Consider the following 25,322-nt stretch of genomic DNA (forward strand, 5'->3'; position numbering starts at 1 on the left):
TTAATCGTTGTATCAAGTGGAAATGTTCACTTGGAGTATGATATCACATTCTTTCCCAGAAATTGTGTTGAACACATTTGATAGTGGTTAATTAACTTTTAGTTTCATTTGCACCACTGGTTGCCATTTATTCATCTGCTAGGCAACAGTGTTTGTTTTCCTTATGCTAAATTTATGTTACTCAAGGTACCTTTAGTTTTCAGAATTTGATGGACAAGCTTGAGTTTTTCCTTTAAATTATTTTGAAATGTTACCAGAATAGTGATGAGTGCAGGGTCCCTTTGCAGATGGAGAATTTGACTAGATGAAGAGGTCATATATACATATATGTATGTATATATATGTGTACAGTATACAGTTACACAGGTGATCTGTAGAGCTAAGATGAAACCTTGGTCTCTGGTAGAGGTCAATCTAGTTTGTCCTTTTCTTTCTGGAAGACACTATATTTTCAATCTTAGACAATCTTGGTTGTCTTCAATCTTGGTTGTCTCTACTATTTAAAATACTCCTAAGGGGTACCTGGATGGTTCAGTGGGTTGAGCCTCTCTCTTTGGCTCAGGTCGTGATCTCAGGGTCCTAGGATTGAGCCCCACATCAGGCTCTCTGCTCTGCCCTCTCTCTCTCTGCCTGCCTCTCTGCCTACTTGTGATCTCTGTCTGTCAAATAAATAAATAAAATCTTTTAAAAAAAAATTACTCCTGAGAATTCTTTTGGCATCCTGATCTGTATCTGATTACCTCACTTTTTTTTTCTTGAATGTTTGTCTTTTAGGAAAATAGTTAATTGTTAATTGATTTTTTATGCATATTTTAATTCTTATGGTTAGAAGTAAAAATAATTATAATGATAATTTCTTATTTGATGAATCTTACAAAGTATATTGGGCCTTAGGTCTTCATTTTTTAAAAATACTTTTTCTAATTTGCTTTTTATTAAGCAGTTATTAAGTCTTCAGACTGAGTTATTTAATTTTCAGAAACAAGCCAAATTCTCTTTCCATGTTTCACAAGTGTAAAACCCCTCATTTACAAGCATTTTTCAAAAAATCTTTACCTAATCTTTGCTAAGGTGAATTTATTATTTTCTGTATATATTGAAGGATTTTTTGACCATGTTTTATATTTAAATGTCATGTAAAATAAGATTGATACATCTTATTTAATAGTGGATGATCACCTACTTTTATTTCTTCCCAGGAGGATAGCAAACAAGCTCAATTTTTAGCCTTGGCAGTTGTATACTTTATTTCTGTTCTTATGGTCTCAAAGTATAGAGATATTTTGGAACCCCCAAACGAAAGGCATAACCAGTCATTCAAGGAAACTGGTAATGAACGTGGGAATTCATCACTTTCTGGTAAGTTTCCATATTTTATTAGCTGGCATCCAAAGTTCAAGTAAAACATTACCTAATACTTAAAATACTGATTCTGGAACTTAAATTCGTTTATGCATAAAGTGAGAGTGTACATTTTTTTTTTAAGATTTTATTTATTTATTTGACAGACAGAGATCACAAGTAGGCAGAAAGGCAGGCAGAGAGAGAGAGAGGAAGGGAAGCAGGCTCCCTGCTGAGCAGAGAGCTCGATGCGGGGCTCGATCCCAGGACCCTGAGACCACGACCCGAGCCGAAGGCAGAGGCTTAACCCATTGAGCCACCCAGGAGCCCCGAGAGTATATGTTTTAATTAACAACTAAGTATTTCAATTTATGTTAAGTACTGTGTGGGTAGTTGCAATTAGGAGACACTATCTCTCTTTAATTAAAATATAAGCAAGAAAATGTTATTCCTCACAAATAAAGTGTTAGATATTTTTGTTTGCTTTGGCATTTATTGTGAAGAATAAATCATCTTCTTTTATAAGAGACAGATTTGTTAACAAAAAACTAATACCTGGAATTCTAGAAGTAGCTGCAGATTATAGAGGTATAGTTAGAGAAGCAGCTATTATAGTTGTAGCAGTAGGTATCACTCAGGAAGGTGGTTTATTTATTTAATAAATATTCATTCGGAACCTACTAGGTACTTGGTTATATCATGAATAAAAGAGGAAAAAGTTGTCTGTCCTCTTGGAGCTTATATTCTAGTGAGAGGAGATAGAAAAGAAGTGCATGTAATAAGTAAATTATACAGTATTTTAGAAGGTGATAAGTACTAAGAAAAGGTAAAATCTAATAGAGAAAAATATTAAGATAACCAGGAGAAATGTAGTGGGATTTTTACTCTAAGGAAAATGAAGAATTATTTGAGGGTTTTGAGACAGGAGTTACAATTGACTTATTTTTAAAAGTAACAGTTGGGATTCTATATGGAGACTATGCTCTCTAGAGAGCAAGGGAAAAAAACCAGTGTTTTAGTTATACACTGCTATGTAACACATTACCTCGAAGCTGGTGGCTAAAACCATAACTGTTTTAATCTTGTTACCATGATTCCGTGAATTTGGTTTGGACAGGGCACAGTGGGGATAATTCATCCCTGCTGTAAATGATGTTTGCTGGGGACTGAAATGGCTTTTCTATTTCTATATCTTCTGCCTAGCTGGGATGGCTCCAAGAGTTGAGGCTGACTTACTTGAAGTGGCTCAGCTGGTGTTATGTCTGGGGTCTTTTTTTTTTTTTTTTTAAGATTTTATTTATTTATCAGAGAGAGAGAGGGGGAGAGAGCGAGCACAGGCAGACAGAATGGCAGGCAGAGGCAGAGGGAGAAGCAGGCTCCCCGCTGAGCAAGGAGCCCGATGTGGGACTCCATCCCAGGACGCTGGGATCATGACCTGAGCCGAAGGCAGCTGCTTAACCAACTGAGCCACCCAGGTGTCCCTGTCTGGGGTCTTGATACCTGGTCTCAGCAGACATTCCTTGGTGTTCCTCCATTAGTTTGGCAGGCCCCTGTCTTTTCATGTAGCCTCTGTACATGTTCTCTCCAATAAGGGAGCCAGCTTGCTTATAGAGAGGTTCCAGGGATTCTGAGAAATGCACAGGCTGCAGGACCTTTGTAAAGATTGGGCACAGAACTGGCCCACTGCCACATTCTGTTGGTTAAGGTGAGTGTTGGCCCAGCCCACATTCAAGGGGGTGAATACCAGGAGGCATGGGCCAACAGGATCATTAATGTAACAGTCTAACATGACCAGTTGGGAGGATATTACAACAGTCTAAGAAAGAATGGATTTAGGGATGGACTAAGGTGGTAGCTGGCAGCTGTAGAGCTGGTGAGCAGTAGTCAGATTCTGGGTCTGTTTTGATGGTAGAGAGAACAGGATTTAAAATACTAGTTGTGGATATGTGAAAGATGGAACATTATTAAGAAAGACTATAAAGTGCAGTTGGATAGATTGAAGGTGAAACATTTTCAGGTGAAATAAATTTGGTTTTCAACATGTTTGAGATATCTTTTAAACATAGAAGATTAGAATAGGCACTTAAAAATAAGTCTGATTTTTGTTGTTGATATCATAGTGTTTTAAGAGTAAATGAGATTACTGAGGGAATAAATGTTGACAGGGAAGATAAGTGCTAAGTCCCTCCTACTTAAGAAATCAGGGAGAAAAAGAAGTGAAGGAAATTAAGAAGGAACAACCAGTGAGGTAATAGATGAAAAACCGAAGAGTATGATGTCTGTTAGCAAAGTGAAAAAAGTTACCACGTTCTTGGGAATGGTCTTTTGCTGCTGCTTTGTCAAGTGCTATTACGACTGACAACTAACTGAGCATTGGAGTTAGGAAGATGGAGGGTTTGGTGACCATTGGATTTAACAAGATGGAACATTTTTGTTGTAATGCAGTGAACGCCTCATTAGAGAGAATGAAAGTCAAACAGATAAAATAGGCTACTTGTTGAACTAGATGTTAAAGATTGTTGAACTATTCTTATATATGGAGGGATAACATTTTTTACCAAGTAGGAATTGTTTGAAGTAGAAATCTTATAATTTCTGTCCAAAGAAATGGCAATGTATAAAGTCAAAGAAGCCCAAAGCATTGTCCCATGTTCAGCAGATTGCAAGTAAGTTAGTGTTTAAAGTATAAAATGTGATGGCAAGAGTAGCAGGAGATAAAGTTGGGAATGAATAGTCATCTGATAAATAGTCACTGACCACGTACTACTTGCCAGGCATTATTGTGAGCTCAGGCATTGGTATAGGTGCTAGACTCCCAAATGTTAAAGAAGACAAATTCCCTGCCTTAAGTTTACATTCTGACAGACTTCTTTTATAGAAGAGTCTTTTTTATCCTAAGGATTTTGGATTTTGTCTTGGAGGCCAATGTCTTTCAACCTCCTGTTGCTATCCATTGGTATGTTATATTCATTTCGGTGGGTTTTTCTCAGATAATTTGTTATCATTTATTATTTTTATTATTCTCGTCATATTATCGCAGTATCTATTTTGGTTATATGTGTACTAACACAGTATATTTTATAGATTATGTAATTTATTTTTACCTTTTAGAACCTGCCATATATTTCATAATTTAAAATAGTAGATGGTATGGTGTGGCCAATAGGTGATGGGGATTGCGGAATACACTTGTGATGAGGCAAGGGTCATGTGGGTGATGTATGGGAGTGTTGAATCACTGCATTGTACACCTGAAACTAATATAACACTGTGTGTTAACTAGCTAAAATTAAAATAAAAACTTAAAAAATAAATAAAATAGTAGATGGCTGTTACGACTGAATGTGCCCTTTAAAAATTTGTTCTAAATTTTTTTTTGTTCTTTATTTTCTTCTGTTTCTGGGTAAGATGTAGAAAACACACCATCAGCATTCAGTCCATTAGCACCAGCATCAGTGGAAGAATCTGAAAGCACATCATCTACACGAAGGAGGGACTCAGGCATTGGGGAAGAAACTGCTGCCGGCTTAGGAAACAGTGTGGATGTAGCTCCTCCAAGTGTACCTCCAAGTGTCAGTGCAGGTCCAGATGCAATCAGTGAGGCACTGTGTACTCTTTCTTTAGAAGTCAATAAATCTCAGGAAACCAAAAATGACGGAGGAAATGAGTTGGATAACAAGGCTGCACCATCAGTTCCAGTTTCAAAAAATGTCAATGTAAAGGACATTCTTCGAAGTTTGGTTAATATACCAGCAGATGGAGTCACAGTGGATCCTGCCCTTCTGCCACCAGCCTGCCTTGGAGCTCTTGGTGATCTATCCGTTGAACAACCTGTGCAGTTCAGATCTTTTGATAGGTACTGTAAATAGTCTTTTGTTTTGGTCTACTTATATTTACATATGTATATTTATAAATTACAAATATTTGAAGGGTAAACAGGAATTTAACTCTTAAATTTTGTAGCTTCATCATTAGAAAGGGATGTTTTGATCTATTATAAAAATTAAAAGGGTATTTTTGTTGTATAAAAGGTTTGTAAGTAGGCAACAAAGTATTAAACTTTTTACCAATAAGATGATTTAAAAATAATTTTTTAAAAGATTTTATTTATTTATTTGACAGACAGAGATCACAAGTAGGCAGAGAGGCAGTCAGAGAGAGAGAGGAGGAAGCAGGCTCCCCTGTGTAGAGCAGAGCCCGATGTGGGGCTCGATCCCAGGACCCGGGATCACGACCTGAGCTGAAGGCAGAGGCTTTAACCCACTGAGCCACCCAGGCGCCCCAATTTAAAAATAATTTTAATATTACATTTGCAAGTTGTATGGTACATAATTTTGTTTGTTAAAAGTTAGAAATCACCTCTAATTTACAAATGGCTGCCGTTCCCTCTTTTGCTGCCAGTACGGTTCCTGCCTTTGTGGGGGGTGGGGGGGAAGTGGGCATCTGTGTATTCCAGTAGACCTAACGAGAATCCAACGAGGTTTTAAGACCATGACAGCCCAAGAAAGCAGACTGTAGATTCTTGACTTTATTGGTTCTGCTGTCTAATAAACCTTTTGCTAATGTGCCTGAAAATTTTTTTATTTTATTAAACTTTCTGAAATTCTACCTAAAAGATGTATATATATATATATATACTATATATATATAGTTATTAAACATATTCTTTTTCAGACATCATTTTTTTTAAATTATTTATTTATTTTGAGAGAGATCACAAGCAAGCAGAGAGGCAGGCGGGGGGGTGGGGGGGAAAGCAGGCTACCCGCTGAACAAAGAGCCCTATGTGCGGCTCGATCCCAGGACCCTGAGACCATGACTTGAGCTGAAGGCAGAGGCTTGGACCCACTGAGCCACCCAGGCGCCCCCAGACATCATTATTTTTATCTGGATATATAAACTCTAACTTACGGAGAAGTTAAAGAACCTCTTTATTTGCCAGTTAAAAGAACTTTTTGTTTTTCTGGAGTCATTTGAAAGGAAGTTGATATAATAGTCCATCCCCTTTGAGTATTTTATTGTCTATTTTCTACATGACCACAATACATTAGTCAAAATAAGGAAATTAATACTGATATAACACTACCTTGTAATCTTCAAACACCTTTTAAGTTTCACTAGTTGTCTTAATAATACCCTTTATTAGAGAGGGATTCAGGTCATAATTATGTTGTATTTTGTTATGTCTCTTTATTCTCCTTTAATTTGGAAGACCAATTCTTTAGTCTTTCCTTGAATTTAATGATCTTGACATTAGAGGATGATGGCCCACCTGTTTTGTAGAATGTCCATCATACTTGTCTATTATTTCTTTAGGATTATATTCCAGTTAATGCATTTTTATCAGGAGAATTGCAGAAGTGGCTCTTTCTTCTCATTGCATTCCAGCATGCTTTTATTTATATTTTTTTACTGATGATGTTCATTCTAATCATTTATTGAAGTGGTATTTTCTAGGTTTCTCCACTGTTAAAGTATTTCTTGTAAAGAGAAACTGTGAAACTTGGTCATCCTGATCAAATGAATTCACTTCAGTATTGTGGCTTTATGGTGTCCTATTTCATGCAGGAGGTTATAATTTATTGTTGTGATTGTTATGCTTTATGTTGATCAGATTGTCTCTGATTTGGCCAGTAAGATTCCTTTGAGTTGGCTTCTGTTTGCTTCTGATGTATACATCATAATTTCCTTCTGTCGTTTCTTTGTGTTTCTCTTCTATTTATTTCCCAGATCCTAGTTTTCTATTTCAGACTTGCTGTGGGTTGGAATGTTAGGTATCCAAGCTGGTAAAAATTGTTTATAGTGATTAAGATGCTCTGAAATATCACAGAGAGTATATAATTTTAATGGAGAGTATTTTTGCTGTCATTCCTTGTCATCTTGCTCCTTCTACCTCTGTTTAAAATGAGGTCAGGGACACCTGGGTGGCTCAGTTGGTTAAGCAGCTGCCTTCGGCTCAGGTCATGATCCCAGCGTCCTGGGATCGAGTCCCACATTGGGCTCCTTGCTCGTGAGGGAGCCTGCTCTCCCTCTGCCTCTGCCTGCCATTCTGTCTGCCTGTGCTCTCTCTCTCTCTCTCTCTCACACACACACAAATAAATATAATCTTAAAAAAAAAAGAAGATGAGATCAGTGTCCTGGAATGATAAGATTGATAGTCTAAATTCTGGGTAAATAGCATATTGGTATGTTTATATTGTGACATTACCTAGTGGCTACTAGGTATAGTGGCTGCTAACTTCTCCTGTTTTTTCTTTTTTTAATAGTGTTTATAATATAGGAGTTAAATTATTCTAGAAGTCACACAAAATTGAGTTTGATTTCTGGCTCTATTACTTATTAGTGAATTTGGACTAGTTACCCACTGAGCTTCAGCTAAATACAAAGCTAAATACAAAAGACCAAAAAAGCAGAACAGTATGTGTTGATGGAAAATGATATTGAAGATCCATTAATCTATAACACTTAGCAGGAAGAAATCACTCAATAAATGTGAACTTAACTATCCCACCTAATAAGACATTTAGTCATTGCTGCTTTCTGTTGTGTGTATATGTGTATGTATAGACACTGAATATTTAGAATACATATTACAGATAAAAGAATTATATTCCGTGTGTGTATAAAATGTTAACAAATAAATAAAATGACGAAATCTGCTAGAAAGATTAACAGATAACAGGAACAAGTAGTTCATAGGATAAATACTGTTAATATGCAAATGTAAAGACAGTCTGTATCACTGATAATGACGGAAATAAAAATTTAAATAACCATGAGATAATGTCATTTGATTAAATTGGCAGAGGTTTAAAAGATGATACCTAGAGTCACCCAGGGCATGAAAAAACACTTTTATATTGCAGAGAGGGCATATTAATACATTTTATTTGAGGGAAAATTGGCAGTATTAATTAAAGTTTAAAATATGTAAACCTAATTACTACTAGAAATTAAATCAGAAGATATACGCAAGTATAAAATATTTTTTGCTGGAGAAAACTCATAGTTAAGCTAATACTGTTAAGCTTTTACTTTGTGAAGGTCTAAAAGTATTTTTTAGGTAGGTAGATTCAAAGGTAGATACTACTTTTTATTCTTACTTTACAGATGAAGAAACTGAGGCACAGGGAAATTAAATAGGTAGTTAAGCTATTATACTAATAAATGGTGGAAGTAAGATTTGAAGCATGGATGACTGATTCTAGACCTTGTCATTTCACTTTATGCAAACATAGTTGCCAACATTTGAAGGATTGGTTTCATGTGTTTCTGAACATATATTAAATAGTATGCAACCATTAAGGTAAGAAAAGGAGAACACTATTTGTTGATTTAAAATGATGGAGATACATTATGAAATGAAAATGTAAATGAAAAAGTAGTGTACAAAATAACTTGGAATTTATGATCATTTAAAAAAAATGGATATATCTGTTCACATATACCTAAAAATGTATATTTAAAACTGTTAATAGCAGTGACTGTATTTTGAGGGTGGGAAGAGGTGTAAATAACTAGGTTTTTAAATATTCTTTATTTTCATTATTTAAATTTGTATTAATCTTAGGTTGAGTAGACAAATACTTAAGTGAGGGTAGATTATTAATTTAATATATCTTTCTAATCTAGTGAAAGAGAGCTTCCTTATAAATGTCCCAAATTTGAAAAATTAAATCTGTGCCTTAGTGATCCCTTCAGTGAGTGAGTTTTGAACTTATTTAGGGAAACTATGCTTCAGTAATACATTTTAAGGGGTTTGTTGAAATAGAATACAAAGGGGAATTTTTGTGATAGTGTTTTTCAGGGTGTTATTTGGAATTTACTGTCTGGTATGCACTTAACCTATTGTCTGATGGCAAGCAAAGTGCTCTGTTTTAATCCCCCTTTTTTTCTTAGCAAGAGACACCTTTTGAAAAACTATTTTCATGCAGGCTTAGGCCAGTGGAATATCTTTGGGAATTTCAAAGCATCCCTCTGATCATGTATTTATCTCTGGAATGCTGTGTCAGAAATCACAACTCTCCTCATATCTTAAGAATTATCAACTCCCAAGCAATAGCTGGAAAGTTTAGAGTAACACCTACATGAGTGGAACCTTGCTGAAAGGCTGCCAGGTTGTGGGCCTTTGTGGATGGCAAGGTGTTTGTGTTCATTCCCATGCCAAAGTTCTTGCTCTTATCTAATTTGAAGATCCTCTCTGGTGATTAGTGGATGCCAGGGATTTATCTTGATAAAGTTCAAGGGCTTGTTTGGCTTTTCAGTTAGATCCTTAGGGAGAAAAGTGCTAGGCTTAAAAATGCTCTTTTCTCCTGTAGTGAACGATTTGCATGTTAAATAGCATTTATGTGGAAGTTTATGATATTTGAAACTGATATGGTTCTGAAATGGAACTTCTGAGCCTTTGTGATCTGGAAGATATTGTTTTTCTTTGTTGTGACTAAATAAAAGGAAACTTTCACAGAAGTCTCCCTTGTTCATAGTTCTAAAAATGTCAGCAGTGTGTACACTTTATGTGGAATGTTAGGAAATGACTTCTTTGTCATCTATAATATGGGAATGATAATATGTAGTTATTAATTCATGGATTGTTATAAATAATTCATATGCATTTTAAGTGAGTGCCTTATAGATACTAATCATTTATTAAAGTCAGCGAGTTTGTAAAGAAAATTATAATATGTGGGATGCCTGGGTGGCTCAGTTGGTTAAGCATCCAACTCTTGATTTCGGCCCAGGTCAGGATCTCAGGGTCTTGGGGTTGAGCCCTGGGTAGGGCTCTTTGCTCAGCGGGGAGTCTGTGTGACTCTGTCCTTCCCTCCCATGCATGCTTTTTCTTTCTCTCTCTCTTTCTCTCCCCCTCCAAAATAAATGTTTAAATCTTTAAAAAAATAAAACTATAATATGTAAAATTTTATACTTTAATATTTTAAAATGTTTAAATAGTTTAAAATGCTTTTTTAAAAAAAGTTGATGACTGGGGTGCCTGGGTGGTAGTTCATTGGGTTAAAGCTTACTCTGCCATTAGCTTGGGTCATGATCTCATGGTCCTGGGATTGAGCCCCACATCAGGCTCTCTGCTCAGCAGAGAGTCTGCTTCCTCCTCCCTCTCTCTCTCTCTCTCTGCCTGCCTTTCTGCCTACTTGTGATCTCTGTCAAATAAATAAATAAAATCTTTTTTTAAAAAAAGTTGATAGCAGGTACTAAAAATTTAGTTATTTGCTTCTTATTATTGACAGGGAATTCATTTAGTCTCTTAATTAGAAACTTAATTTGTATCCTGAGAACAAAGCCAGAAATATCCCTAGCATACTGCTTGGCATATAGGATCTCAAACTTGTTCCAAATGTATGTTGCATTTTCTTTGTGTTTCCAAAGCATTTTAGAAAAATATGAAATGTTAGTCCTTTCATGATCATTCTTGAGTAGTGGTAAAGATAAATTTCAGCAAATATTTTTTTTAACTGTAGGACATGCTTTATTAGCTTAAATTTACACTTACATACATGATACATATGATAGCTTAAATATTACTTTTATTGAAAACTTCAGTCTTTTACATGGAAACCCTTTGATAAATAAAACAGTAAAGGAAAGGGAAATATCCTGAAATCTGCCTGCTGCTTTTTCTTTAAATTGGATCATTATGACTTTGAATTTTCTTTGTTTTTATGTGGTCCAAAGCTGAAGCATTATTATTTTGCTTCCTCAGAAATGACCTATCAGGGACGCCTGGGTGGCTCAGTCATTAAGACTCTGCCTTCTGCCCAGGTCATGATCCCAGAGTCCCGCATTAGGCTCTTTCCTTAGTGGGGAGCCTGCTCCTCTCTCTCCCTCTGCCTGCCACTCTTCCTGCCTCTGCTCTCTCTCTCTGTCAAATAAATAAATAAAATCTTAAAAAAAAAGAAATAACTTGAATCAGCCAAAGAATTTGGAAATTAATTTTCTTTTGTATTAATTTTCTTTATGTATTAATAAATGATAATTATAAATAATGTTTATTTGTAATTTATAATTAATAAGTAGGCTAAAGAATTGGGAACATTCCCCATTTGTAAGCATATATATTTTTTATTTTAGTAATTTTATACTTGGAAATCTTTATTATTATTGCTTGTAGGTGATTATACTATGGAATTGTGTTTAAATGTTAAAATGATTGTGGTAATGGTTCCACAACTCTGTGAATATACTAAAAACCATTGGACACTTAAATTGTGTGATATGTGAATTATATCTCAATGAACCTTAAGAAAAAGGTCAATATGAGAAAATAGTTCAAATAGAAGGCTCTTGTTTAAACAAACCTGGAATTATAGGGCATTTACTTTGGCAAATTACTTTACCTATCTGAACTTTACTATTTTAACTTTTAAAGTGGAAGTAATATGTATGTATGTTAGGATTGGAGAATTAAGTACTAAGTTTTGGCATATCATCAGTTTAAATCATAGTTATTAATTTATAAATTTATATAATAGGATCATGGGGAAATATGAAGAATAATAATACATTATGAACTTTGACTTGGAGATTCTAGGGAGGCTTACCTATAAGCAAGGTTTTGAAAGGTGAGACAGAAGAGGTTACTGGCATGCAGGGCTAAGAGAAGGCATCTTGGCTGAGGAATAGCATATGCAAGTGGTTGGAGTTGTGAAATGACGTACATGCTCAGGAACTGTAAGAGCATATTGGAGAAGTGTGTGAGTAATGCTGGATTAATATGAATTCATGTAGGTAGCCACACTTCAGATGTGTTAGGAATGAGAATAAGAGAAAGATCTTAGAAAATAAATATTAGCTGCATTGTAGTAAAGAATAAGTATACATGATTGATAGCATTATTAATGGTAGTAGCTTCTTAAGGGTTAGAAATGAGGTAAGTTTTTGTTACCTTTAATTAACCATGTTGTCTCGGATAAATAGAGATTGTGCATATTAAGGAACATCTGTAGTAAGTTTTTTCTGTTAGCAGTTTTTCAATTTTTTTTTTTTAAATTTAATTTACTTATTTGACAGAGAGAGATCACAAGTAGGCAGAGAGGCAGGCAGAGAGAGAGGAAGGGAAGTGGGCTCCCTGCCGAACAGAGAGCACAATGCGGGGCTCAATCCCAGGACCCTGAGATCATGACCTGAGTCGAAGGCAGAGGCTCAACCCACTGAGCCACCCAGGTGCCCCTTTCCAATGTTTTATTATGAAAATGGTCAAACAGAAATTGAAAGAATTGTACAGTGAACACCCTCAGACCTCTCATTAAGATACTGCAATTAATCTTTAACTCTGTTTGCTTCATCATATAATTCTTCATATATCCATCTATCAGTTTTATTTTTTATGTGTTTCAACAGACATCAGTTCACTTCATAAACATTTCAGCATGCAGATCTTTAGAGATCAGTACAGTTTTTTAAGGTAAAATGTACATGCATTCAAAGGCACAGATCTTATGTGTACCATTTGATGAATTTTGACAACTTTGTACACCTGTGTGTAACCTATATCCTCAGTCAAGACATCATCAACCTTGAGAGTTCCCTCATGTGCCTTCCCAGCTAGAGGCAGCTATTCTTCTGATTTTTTTTCTAGGGTAGATTAGTTTTGCCTTTTATAGAACTTCATGTTAAAGGAAATACAAAGTTTGTGTGTTGTATAAGACTTCCTTCACTCAATATAATGCTTTTAAGAATTCACTTATGTTGTGTTTATCAGCAGTTTCTTTTAATTGCTGAGTATTGTTTCATTGTATAAGCATATCACTTATTTTTCTTTTGAAAGGATTCTGAGCTGTTTCTAGTTTTTGACTATTAGATAAGTCCTCTTGAACATTATTGTATACATTTTTTGTGTGCATAAGTTATCTTGAGAAAATTCCCAGGAGAGGGTTTGTACATAGGTTAGTTTTATGTCTTAAATTTCAGTTATGGAAAAAATAACTTCAGTTTTCCAAATACTATCTTCTGTTGCTCATTTCAGTGCTTTTATTTATCATATCAGTGAACTAGTCTTACTAGTTCTTTCTTTTGTGAACATGTGAAAGTAAATTCTGCGTAGCACTCCTCCTTCCAAAATAGGTTCTAGGGTATGTACCTGGAGATTTTCTTAAACAATAGGTTTATGAATTTCTGCCTTGAGTAGAAAATGCTTCCTTGAGTTGGAAATATAAAATTACATTTTATATTATTTTGAGTGCACTGCTAGCATGCACACATACGTGGTCACATCTATTCCCCCTAAAGTCAATAATCTTCATCTCATATAAGCTACCGTGATTTAAGCACACCATTTCGGATTGAGGGCTCAGGTGGCTGTTGCATCTATTTTTTAGTGTATAGTTAACATTGGCAGTCACCCTTATAATGATGTGACACCAGCTACCCCCAAGTACATTGAATAAGCCATGCCTAACACAAGAGAACTTGATTTAATTGGCAACAGTGTTTGCCATCGCCTGATAGGCACTGAAGTAAAACAGAACCTGTTTAGCTTTGTATTATCTTTCTTTGGTATAACAACAAAAACAAAATGTATTTTTAAAGTACTGGAATTACATATTTTCCACTTTTGAATACATTTATTGGGATCAAGTATCTAAGTAACTTTATTTAGAAACTGAATACTTTAAAGCTGTTAAGGGAATACTTGAAGCTTGCGGTTACAATATTGTCAACAAAAGATGTGATTAAATAAATTGAATGTTGAAGACTTTAGGCTTATGGTTAACACCAGGTAATTAAAAGTAAGCACTGCTGTGGGAGTGCATTATATATCAGCTGTCCTCTTTACCTCATTAACTAGGTTTTTGCATGTTTATGGAGCTAACTTCAATTAAAAATGCCTTTTAGTTATGCCTAATAAGGTCTTTTAGTTACTATTTTGGTATAAAGCATTACAATTTAATTGAAATTGGTGTATCATAAATACCTGTGTTGGAGTAATAGACAAAATGAACAAATTTGATTATTTGAAATTTTTTGCATCTAGCTTTTATACCTCTGCATTGTTTATTCTATATAATATTATCAAAAGATAGTCTTTGGGGCTTAAAAAGAAAAACTTGGTAGATATGTGTTAAAAATTATTTATATCTGCAAGGTTTTTTTTTTTTTCACCTTACAAGATTTCTAAGGTTTTATGATTACAATTTAGTGGTGCTTTAAAATCCATGTAGAAATGTGTTGTTTAAAATCCATGTAGAAATCTGCTTCAATTCTGAGGTTAAGAAAAAGTTAATTACTTTTCCACTTGAGTGCCAAAATCCCTTTTTTATATACCTTTGGTTATATTTTATTTAAGTTGGATAATTAAAGATCATAAATTTGAAGAATATTATATAGTAATTGTAAGTTCACATGTTGTAATGGATTATTATATTTTCATAGTAGATTGTCTTCATTTTAAAACATTGAAATTTGGGTAAATATGAATGCAGTTGGAAAGATTTCTTACTGAGAGCATATTCTAAATTCTATATCAAAATAGAAATAATTAAACTATAAAAAGAAATTAGTTTCCTACTTTCTATTTTGAAATTAATGTAATTAGGTTGAGTGACCTTTTGTATTTTAAAATCTGTTTACTTTATTACAGAAGTGTCATCATTGCAACAAAAAAATCAGCAGTCTTACCTTCTACACTTACTGTAAGTCTACCTACCAATGCTGTCAGTGTGGTTTCTTCAGTAGATTCAAGCCAAGCCTCAGATGTAGGAGGAGAATCACCTGGTGAGTGAGTTATATTTGAACAAAAGGTTTTTAGATTGCATTTCTTCAAAGTTGAGGACTTTTGATAAAATTGAGATAGTTTGTTAGGCACGTTATAAATCATTATGCTTTTGTATTATGCTATTGATTCATAATTTTCCAAATAAATTGAATAGTATCAAATAAATTCTATCATGTTATTTCAGTATTTTCATCACTTAAACATAATAATTGTTCCTAGTGTTTAGTGATGAGGAAATGTTCACAGTTGGTTAAGTAAATGTATGTGCAGTACTTTACATATACCATGTAATTGTAGCTGTGTGAAGTATATACCTTTTGTACATGGAAAAATCCAGGAAATATACTCTGAAGTTACTTGATTGTTTCCATGTGGTTGAACTACTACTGGCAGTTTTGATTTTTTAAGTTTCATGGGTTAGTGTCTTTTTCAAAATGTTATCATTAATCTTGTATTATGTTTATATATAATTGTACAGTATTCAATTTATTGAAAAAAAATTTCTTCCTGGAAACCAAAATCTGTAGTAGTAGTACATGGAGTCGTATGCTATGTTGCCTTTTATTTTATTAAAAAAATTTAAAAAAATTTTATTTATTTGACAGAGAGAGACACAGAGAGGGAGCACAAGCAGGGGGAGTGGGAGAGGGAGAAGCAGGCTTCCCAATGAGCAGGGATCACCATGTGGGGACTTGATCCCAGGAGCCTGGGATCATGACCCGAGCCAAAGGCAGATGCTTGATGACTGAGCCACCCAGGCGCCCCTTATTTTATCAATAATTTTAAAAAAACAAATAGACCTTACTTTTTAGATCAGTTTTAAGTTACAAAAAAATGGAATGGAAAGTACAGAGTTCCATATACTACCTCAACATTCCCAATTCCCATTATTTCCCATTGCCTATTACTAACATAGTAGTGTGGTGTATTGTTATTATTATTTTTTTTTAATAATTGTTCTAGTGAGAAAATATAAAAGAAAATAAGTGTAGGACTCTACCAGACTTGTCCATTATACTCTGATGCTTTTGTTTTACTTTGGAGGAGAAGCAATTTGGTAATCTATGTTGGACTGGGAGGCAAATTTCTGTTCTTTCACCCCCATCCAATACTCTTAAAAAAAATCAGCTGTGATTTTTCTAGAGCTTCTTCAGTTGGGAAAAAGGCAGAAGGTACTTGTATCTGTTGAAATGGTGGGCCATCTTTTAAACTCAGTGTTAGCGAACTTCTGATAACTTCCCAGAGCAAATAGTAGTAAGTTTAGCAGTTTACAGTACACTGAATAAAATATTTTCATCTTATTTTGAATATATTGCCTTTTAATTTCAGTTTATGGGACAAAGTAATTAAAGCAATCCTCTGGTTGCTTTTAAATATATTTTTGAAATTTAAATCATGCAGTCTTCAGAAGAGATAAGAAACAAAGCTGAGAGATACATAGGCAATATTGGATGTAAAACAGGATGATAAATTTATTTCTGAAGCATTGTATTTTTTCTAGTATACCCATTATTATATAAACTCACCCTGAAGAACCATATGTGGAATTACAAAATAATTTTCACTTTGAAGACTATTTGTTTATTGGCAAACCCTCACAAAACACTGTATCCAGCTATAATGTACCCTTTGACCCCATTGTTGAAATTTTGTTTAATTTCCAGTGGTGATGGTTCTCAGTTCTCAGGCTTTCCCATTTTGTGCTAGAATTGTTAGCTCTTTCCTTCTCCCTAAAACCCCTTAATTAAGAAAAAAATTCCTTGTTATCTCAAATCTTTGTGGTGATGGTCTTTGTTTTTATCATTTGTTTTTCATAGCTGACTCTTCCTTTCCTCTTTCAGTATTCTCTTGTTGTCCTCGTTATATGGTGTCTCCAGTTTATTTCTGTTCCATTCCATTAATTGCTGACATGAACCTTACAACCTTGATATGGAAAATCTAACTCAATATAGTGTTTTCAGTCATTGTATTTTTCACTCCCCTACAACCCCATTTTATCTACTTTTGTTTACCATACTTGCCCGTATATTCTGTTCTTTTTTTACTTGGAATCCAAACCCCACATGTAGGTATCTCCTCACCATCAATATTTTTATTGTGAGATTTTTGTTTTCTTTTTGGTAGGTCTCTTAATTTATTTGCCATTAATAAAAATAGGTGACATATATTTAAGTTTATTTTCCTCCTTCTGGTTCAAGCAAGAATTGGGAGTAAATGATTTGTGGATAAATTGATAGTTGTAATCGCACACTGAGCTGGGCAGTTTATTTTTATTTTTATTTTTTTTGAAGATTTTATTTATTTGAGAGAAGGAGAGAGCAGGGGGAGGAGCAGAGGGAGAGGGACAAGCAAAGGCTCAATCCCAGAACCCTGAGATCATGACCTGAGCTGAAATTAAGAGTCAGATGCTAACTGACTGAGCCATCCAGGCACCCCTGGGCAATTTATTCCTGCAGATCTGGGTATATTAGGTATTAGTCTTGGTTTGATCTTATACTATTTTCTTTGTATGAAGGTTTGGTAGATATCTGTCCCTCTGGATCTTAAACCTTAAGTATTTGTGCCTTGGGATGACTTCAGTTCTGAGTTTTATAGTGAGTCAGTAACAAAAAATGAACTACTAAAATCCATTAATAGAGTATTGATTAAAAAAGTACACTTGCTAATACATGGTACAATAGCAAAAATGGGAATTTCCTTGGCAGAAACAATGTAAATATAAAACATTAAATAGGACTTTTGTAGCAGAACAGTTAAAACTATTTAGAAATTTTAGTATCAGAATGGGATTTCTAAATTTTACATGTGGCACAAACAGAAACTAGAATTGGGTACAGTTGGATCCCAGAAAAAGAATTAGAACTTGCCAGCTTTATCTGAGGTCAGAGATTCTTCTGTGATAATATTATCGCCAACTCAAAAATGAAACTAACAAAAAAGCAGAAGTAGACCCATAAATACAGAAAATGAACTGGTGGTTGCCAGAAGAGAAGGATATAGGGGGGATGGATGAAATGGATGAAGGGAGTGGGAGATACAGGCTTCCATTTATGGAGTGAATAAGTGATAGAGAATAGGAAATACATAGTCATTGGTATTGTAATTGCATTGTATGGTGATAGGTAGTAATTACACTGTGGTGAGCATGACATAGTATATAGAATTATGGAATCACTATGTTGTGCACCTGAAACTAACATTGTGTGTCAACTGTACTTTAAAAAGTCACCCAAATCTGTAACATTGAAAAAATTGAAGATTTGCACATTTACATTTTAAGCTGTGCATTACTGAAACTGTGCTTATTATACAAATTTTGATTATTTTACAAATTTTGATTATTATACAAATTTCACATTTTAGTTTGGATAATATTCCTTAGGTTATGTAACATTTTATTAGCAAAAAAGGGTAGTCTACTACTATCAATAGCAAGTCTTTCTTTGTAACTGATAAAAGATATTTATCAGAGAACAAGATATACCCTTGGTATATGCATATTTTAAAAGAAAGCTAACAGAGAAAACAGTTTTAGTAAATATATCAAAATCTGGAAATTTTAAAGTTACTCATCAGTATAGGTTTAATTGCCCAGATTACAGTATGTGTTAAGATGTCATTACTCTTTTTTCAGGTGTGCTAACATGTTTTTTCTACCATGATGCGAAGCATAAAGTGATTAAAACAAAAATGAAGCTAATCTACTAAAGGAACCAAATAGACTGTCTTTCAGTAATTTATATGCTGGGTGTTTGCCATTGCCAGTTTGTAAAATACAATAATTATACTTCTATTTGGAATATTAGGCTCTCATCTGATTATCAGACCCATGTATGTTATTAATTAGCACATTTATTTTTAACATTGAAAAAAAAGGTTTGATTCTTTGCTTATATGAAATTTGACCCAAGGAGCTTATATTTACTCAATCAGTACAAGTTTTTTGTTTAGTAAAAAGTTTTTACTGGGCATACAGACTGTGCCTCTTGTGACTGGTCTGGAATCGGTGAGGAGGTTTTGGGGGTGAAAGGGAGAGGTAGAGAAATTTTAAAAATCCAATGTTTAGGGATTATATATTGGCACTTGTTTTAATGATACTTTATTGCAAAGGACATTATTTATTTAGACCCTTAGGGACTTTGTATAAACAGTTGGCTATTCCCTGGGTAGATACGAGACAGATGATGTATTTGCATTTTCCTTTTTGTTCTTTTGAATGTCTGGAAAACTGTCAGTTTGAAGGAGCCAGTTTATCAGTGCAAGGATAAGGAAAAGATAAGTGAGTATCATTCCACATGTTCAAAGTAGCTTCTGCATTTACGTATGTGTGATTGTGTATTAAAAATATTTAATGTTAATTTAAAACAATAAGTTAGTCATAAATTTATGATTTTATCTGAGTTGAAAAATGCAGAATATTTGGAAACTACATTTTTTCCATGGCAGAAATGGAGAATGACCCCTATGAAGTTACCGATATTCTAGTTTATTTTTTTGTGTGGTGTTTTCCTCCAATAATTATTGCTAGTTGATTTCTTTTAAAGATTTTTTAAAAATTTCAGTGTACTATTAGTTTCAGGTATACAATTTAGTGATTCCATTCAATACCCAGTGCTCTCATAACAAAGGTACTCCTTAATCCCCATCATGTATTTTACCCATCCCCCTGGACCTTTTTATCTTTGTTGGTCAAGTGTTTTCTTATTATTGAAAAAGACCGTTTATAGAATCCCTTTCTGCTGTAGTCTCTTTTAGGTTTGAAAATTGGCCAACACTTCTAGAGTAGTGTCAGGAAGCCTTTCTTTGTTACTGTTTTATTTAGAGCCACTATTGCTCCTTGTCTTCTTCAGACTTCGGATATGCATTTCAGTTTGTTAAAATTAGAGTCAGCACAGTAAAAGCTATTTTTGTTTTGTAACTATTACCTAAAGCCTCATACAAATATTTCCTTGAGGTTTATTACTTGTGTCACTTTTAAATGCATGGGGCTTCATACTTTCCTTTTTTTTAGGTTCAGAGAAGTTTGAGAAAAACTATCAGTAGTCCTTTTAGAGACAGTGTCTGTTATATTCTAAATAAAGATGGTCTTTAAAAACTACCACCAATTAAAAGAAATAAAGCTCAGAAATAGTTAATTAATCACTAATAATAAAAGTCAGTGGCCAATTATGGTTTAGTAATCATATTGCTGTCAAGGATTTAGAGAATTGGAGGTGTCATTAACTGATTATAATAAATATATTTGGTGTCTGAAGTACTTCATTGAGTGTTGTGTAGAAATAAAAGGATGGACCTGAGTCTCAGAAATTCCAGATACTGAACAGAAAGATTCTTTTTTTTTTTTTTTAAAGATTTTATTTATTTATTTGACTCAGAGAGATCACAAGTAGGCAGAGAGGCAAGCAGAGAAAGAGAGGGGAGGAAGCAGGCTCCTTGTTGAGCAGAGAGCTTGATGTGGGACTTGATCCCAGGACCCTGAGATCATGACCCAAGCTGAAGGCAGAGGCTTAACCCACTGAGCCACCCAGGTGCCCCCGAACAGAAAGATTCTTTTCAAAATTACCTTGTTTTGCTCTCTAGTTTGAAATTTTAACATGGAAGAAAAATGAGAAAATGGAAGACTTTGTGAAGTAGGAATTCATACATGTACTTTAAAAGATTGTGATTATAAAGAAATGTGTGTTTTAACTTCACTTTTAATACTATGCATTAGGATAGGTTCCATGCTGTTTCTTAGGGTTTTTGTGTACAGTTAGCTCTCAAATGAGCAGGATGGTGAGGAGGGGAGGAAGACAGAGATAAATAAATCCCAGTAAAAAGAAAAGTTAATTCTGATTTTCAAGGGAATGGGAAGGAAATGTGTATTGGAAAGGAGAGATTCACAACTTCATCTTGTAGGAATGTTCTCCTCTTAAGAGGTAGGCTTAGTAATTATCCAAAGGTTAATTATCTAAGATTGCTACGGTATCCTCCCCCAAACGAACAAAGCCTGTGGGGTGTCATACAGTCTAGATTTCTGAAGCTCTATGTTTGGCTGAGAATTGGTGATCAGAACTGAATCAGAATTACTGATCTAGTTCTGCCTGAAGACCAAGCATATTTTAGGGAAGGTTGAGTTGTCCCAGATCCTTGCTGATTAGAGCCTTGCTGTTTATCTATACCTGTAACTAATTTTATTTGCCTTACCTAAGAGAGTAAGTTGAATCAAAATGTTCAGTTACAAATGAAGTGAGCCTGAGGAAGTTATGGGAGTGGGGTGAGAGAGTACAGGCATTCAATAAAATACTTTCTTATACAGTGGCTGGGTTTACCAAATCTCTTTGGCTATGTTTTGTTTTATACCAATGTGATAAGTGAAATAATTGGAAATCCACTTTTTATAACATTTAAATCTGGGCTTGACTCTTTGCTTTATAACTTCTAGTCTTTTAAACAGATTTACCTTTGGTTTCTTTAAAAAATTTTTAGAGTAATGTTTTTAAAAGGTACTTTAGAACATTTATGTCATTTAAGTTATGTATACGTAATGTCATATGAATAATCATTGAAGAATTTGGTGTATTTTAAGCCTGAAGTACAGACTAAAGGGAACTATGATAACTTTGAAGTATTTAAAAGAAAGTCATAGAGTAGAAGGGTAGGAAAGGAAGCTATCATTCATTGTGTATGTATTATGGTCCAGGCTCAAAATAATTCTGTGAGGTGTAGGTACCACTGTTCATTTTATAGATTAGGAAAATGAAGCACAGAGAGCTTAAATAACTTTACCCAGGTTCTTTCTACTGCTGGTAAGTGGCAGAGCTATTACCGCTTCCCCCAAACATTTCAATCATATAACAACTCCTGACGGGTAGTTATTATCAGAGAAACTGGCCCAATATTAATAGAGCTAGGATTCGGTTTGAGAATGGTTTGGTTATAGGTGGCTGGTGAGGAAGTGTTTTCTGCTAGTGTAGAACAAGTTTTCTAAAGAAATCCATGTGGAAGTTACGTAAGAGATTGATTGTTGAGATCTTGAGAGCTTGGCAGGATTTCTTTTTAGATGTGGAGAAGTAAGGCTGTGGTTGTGAATGACCTAACATTTCTTTTTGAAAGCAGGAAGGGAAATAGATTTCAAGCTGAGAAGAGTAGAGGAACTTTAATATTTATTGCCAGAATTTAATAGGTAAGGAATACATAAACAGAAGGCTTGACTAAAAATGGGTAGCAGCAAACATGAATATATAGTAGAGTTACTTAGAAGAGCTCTTGAATTTTCTTCTGTGGTGCTTTGCAGAAATGTGGGAAAAGAACATTGGAGAATCTACTTTATCTTTGTTACTTTTTTTTTTAAAGCTTTTATTTATTTATTTGATAGAGAGAGAACAGGAGAGCATAGGCAGGGAGAGTGGCAGAGGGAAAGGGAGAAGCAAGCCCCTGCTGAGCAGGGAACTCAATATAGGGCTTGTTCTCAGGACCCTGGAATCATGACCTGAGCCAAAGGCAGACTCTTAACTGATGGAGCCACCCAGGTGCCCCTGTCTTAGGTTCTTTACATTTTTAAATTTAAACATCCTAACAACCGTGTTAAAATTTGGTGGTATTTCTCTTTTCTAAATCATACTGGTAAAATGATTTAAAAGGAACGTTCTAGAATTCTGCATGACAACAGTCACTACACAGTTAAGTATTTGTAATGAACGATAAAAGGTAAATATCTATATATAATAATTACAAATTACAAAGAAAAGGATTCCTACAAAAATGCTCAAAATGTCAGAGTAATAGTTATTTATGTTACCTTTTGGTTTCAGTTTTACTAGTAGTCAAGTGTAAATTGTTTATTCTTTATTCAGGGCAATTTGGCAATATGTGTTCATATGTAACGTGTGTGTTTATTGACTAATAGGAAGTTACCTAAAAAAATCAAGGAGTGGGGCACTGGGTGGCTCAGTCAGTATCCAGCTCTTGATCTCAACTCAGATCTTGACCTTAGGGTCATAAGTTCAAGCCCTACATTGGGCTCCACACTGGATGTGGAACCTATTTAAAAAAAAAAGTCAAGGAGTACACATAAATTTATGTAAGCAAATATAAAATGCTATTTATTATGGGAAAGAACTAGGAATGACTCAAATGAATGTGCCTGAATTTTGGTTGGTCTGATATATCCTCATGATTAGAAGCAAATTATGATACACTTCTTTGGTAGGAATATTATGAAACAGGTAGAGAAGAAAATCTAATCACCTGCTGCACAATTTTATCTGTCTTTATTTTAACTCCAGTATAGTTAACATACAGTGTTATATTAATTTCAGGTGTACAATATGGTGATTTAACATTTCAATAATCACCCAGTGCACATCATATGGTGCACAATTTTGACTTGTCACAATATTGATGATACCACTTTCATTATTTAATATAATCAATTATTTAATTGAATAAATAAATAAAACATTATTTAATGTTTTCAATAATTTCATTATTTAACATCTAACTTCCAGGGGTGCCTGGGTGGCTCAGTGGGTTAGGCCTTTGCCTTGAGCTCAGGTCATGATCTCAGAGTCCTGGGATCGAGCCCCACATCAAGCTTTCTGCTTGGCAGGGAGCTTGCTTCCCCTCTCTCTCTGCCTGCCTCTTTTCCTACTGATTTCTCTCTCTCTGCCAAATAAATAAATCTTAAAAAAAAAAAAAATTGAATGGCCAATTTTCTGTATGGTAAAGTTACTCTTTCCCTTTTGTTTTTAATAAGTGTTTTGTGGAAAGGTACTTTGAAATTATTTAAATATCCTGTTCCTCAGCTTGTTAATTTATCTTATCAATATGGCCTCTTTGGCTTCCTATTTTATTGAATGAGTTGTAGTAAGTTATTATCATTATTTATTTTTAGTATTATTATTTTAAAATTTAATTTTGTGAGTGTGTCCCAAAATTCATTGTTTATGCACCACACCCAGTGCTCCTTGGAATACGTGCCCTCCATAATACCCACCACCACCAGGCTCACCCAACCACCCACCCCCTCCCCTCTAAAACCCTCAGTTTGTTTCTCAGAGTCCACGATTTTTAAATTTTTTAATAAACATACAATGTATTATTAGCCCCAGGGGTACAGGTCTGTGAATCACCAAGTTTACACACTTCACAGCACTCACCATAGCACATACCCTCCCCAATGTCCATAGCCCCACCACCCTCTCCCTACCTTCCTCCCCCCTGCAACCATCAGTTTGTTTTGTAAGATTAAGAGTCTCTTATGGTTTGTCTCCCTCTCGATCCCATCTTGTTTCATTTATTCTTTTCCTACCCCCCAAATCCCCCACGTTGCCTCTCCACTTCCTCATATCAGGGAGATCATATGATAGTTGTCTTTCTCTGATTGACTTATTTCCCTAAGCATAATAGCCTTTAGTTCCATCCATGTTCTCACAAATGGCAAGATTTCATTTCTTTTGATGGCTGCATAGTATTCCATTGTGTGTGTGTGTGTGTGTGTGTGTGTGTGTGTGTGTGTGTGTATCACCTCTTCTTTATCCATTCATCTGTTGATGGGCATCTAGTTTCTTTCCATAGTTTGGCTATTGTGGACATTACTGTTATAAACATTCGGGTGCATGTGCCCCTTTGGATCAGTACATTTGTATCTTTAGGGTAAATGCCCAGTAGTGCAATTGCTGGTTTGTAGGGTAGCTCTATTTTCAACTTTTTGAGGAATCATTATTTATTTTTATGCTCAAAATGTTTCCAGTTTGGTCAGTGGTAGTCCCTTCAAGCTGGCTTCTGTGTCTTCGTGAATGATGGCCTATTATTTCTTTGGCATATCTTTGCTTTCTAAAAAACAAAACTAGCTGTTTCAAGCTCATTGTGTACTTTTCTCTAGTAGATCTTGAATTGGTCATTTCTCTCTCTTAGTGAAGAATAGTGTTTAGAAGCAAGATTTGGACATAAGATGTTAAGGTATTATTGTTCCCAAGTCCTCTCAGTGGATAGAACTAGGGACTAATATGGATATGTATTTGAATGAGGATATATATTTCATACATAGTTGTATATATTACCTGTATTTAGTGAAACCATGAATTCACACAAATGCCTTTAATTTCAAATCATTAACCTCAAAGTTCTTTTAAGTTTTCTTTTCTACTTAAATGCTCTCTTAACATTGTCTGAGCTCGTATACCTTGCTCCAGGTCAGTGTCACCCCTATCCTGATGCAAATACTTTCCTTGATCTATTCAAGCTAACTGCTTAAGGCCTGACTAGATTAAGGAAG

At 34.6% G+C, this 25,322-nt stretch overlaps 1 protein-coding gene across 2 annotated transcripts in view; it reads left to right on the forward strand.

Moving 5' to 3' along the window:
- Positions 1–25,322, forward strand: part of LRBA (LPS responsive beige-like anchor protein) — a 730,800-nt gene that overhangs the window by 189,280 nt on the left and 516,198 nt on the right. For both annotated transcript variants that reach the window (XM_082728100.1, XM_082728101.1), the window contains exons 29-31: positions 1,200–1,359; positions 4,750–5,197; positions 14,930–15,063. In XM_082728100.1, coding sequence (XP_082584226.1) covers positions 1,200–1,359; positions 4,750–5,197; positions 14,930–15,063 — 742 coding nt within the window. The remainder of the gene's footprint in view (positions 1–1,199; positions 1,360–4,749; positions 5,198–14,929; positions 15,064–25,322) is intronic.

Source organism: Mustela nivalis (genome assembly GCF_964662115.1).
Source record: "Mustela nivalis genome assembly, chromosome: 4".
Lineage (NCBI taxonomy): Eukaryota > Metazoa > Chordata > Mammalia > Carnivora > Mustelidae > Mustela > Mustela nivalis.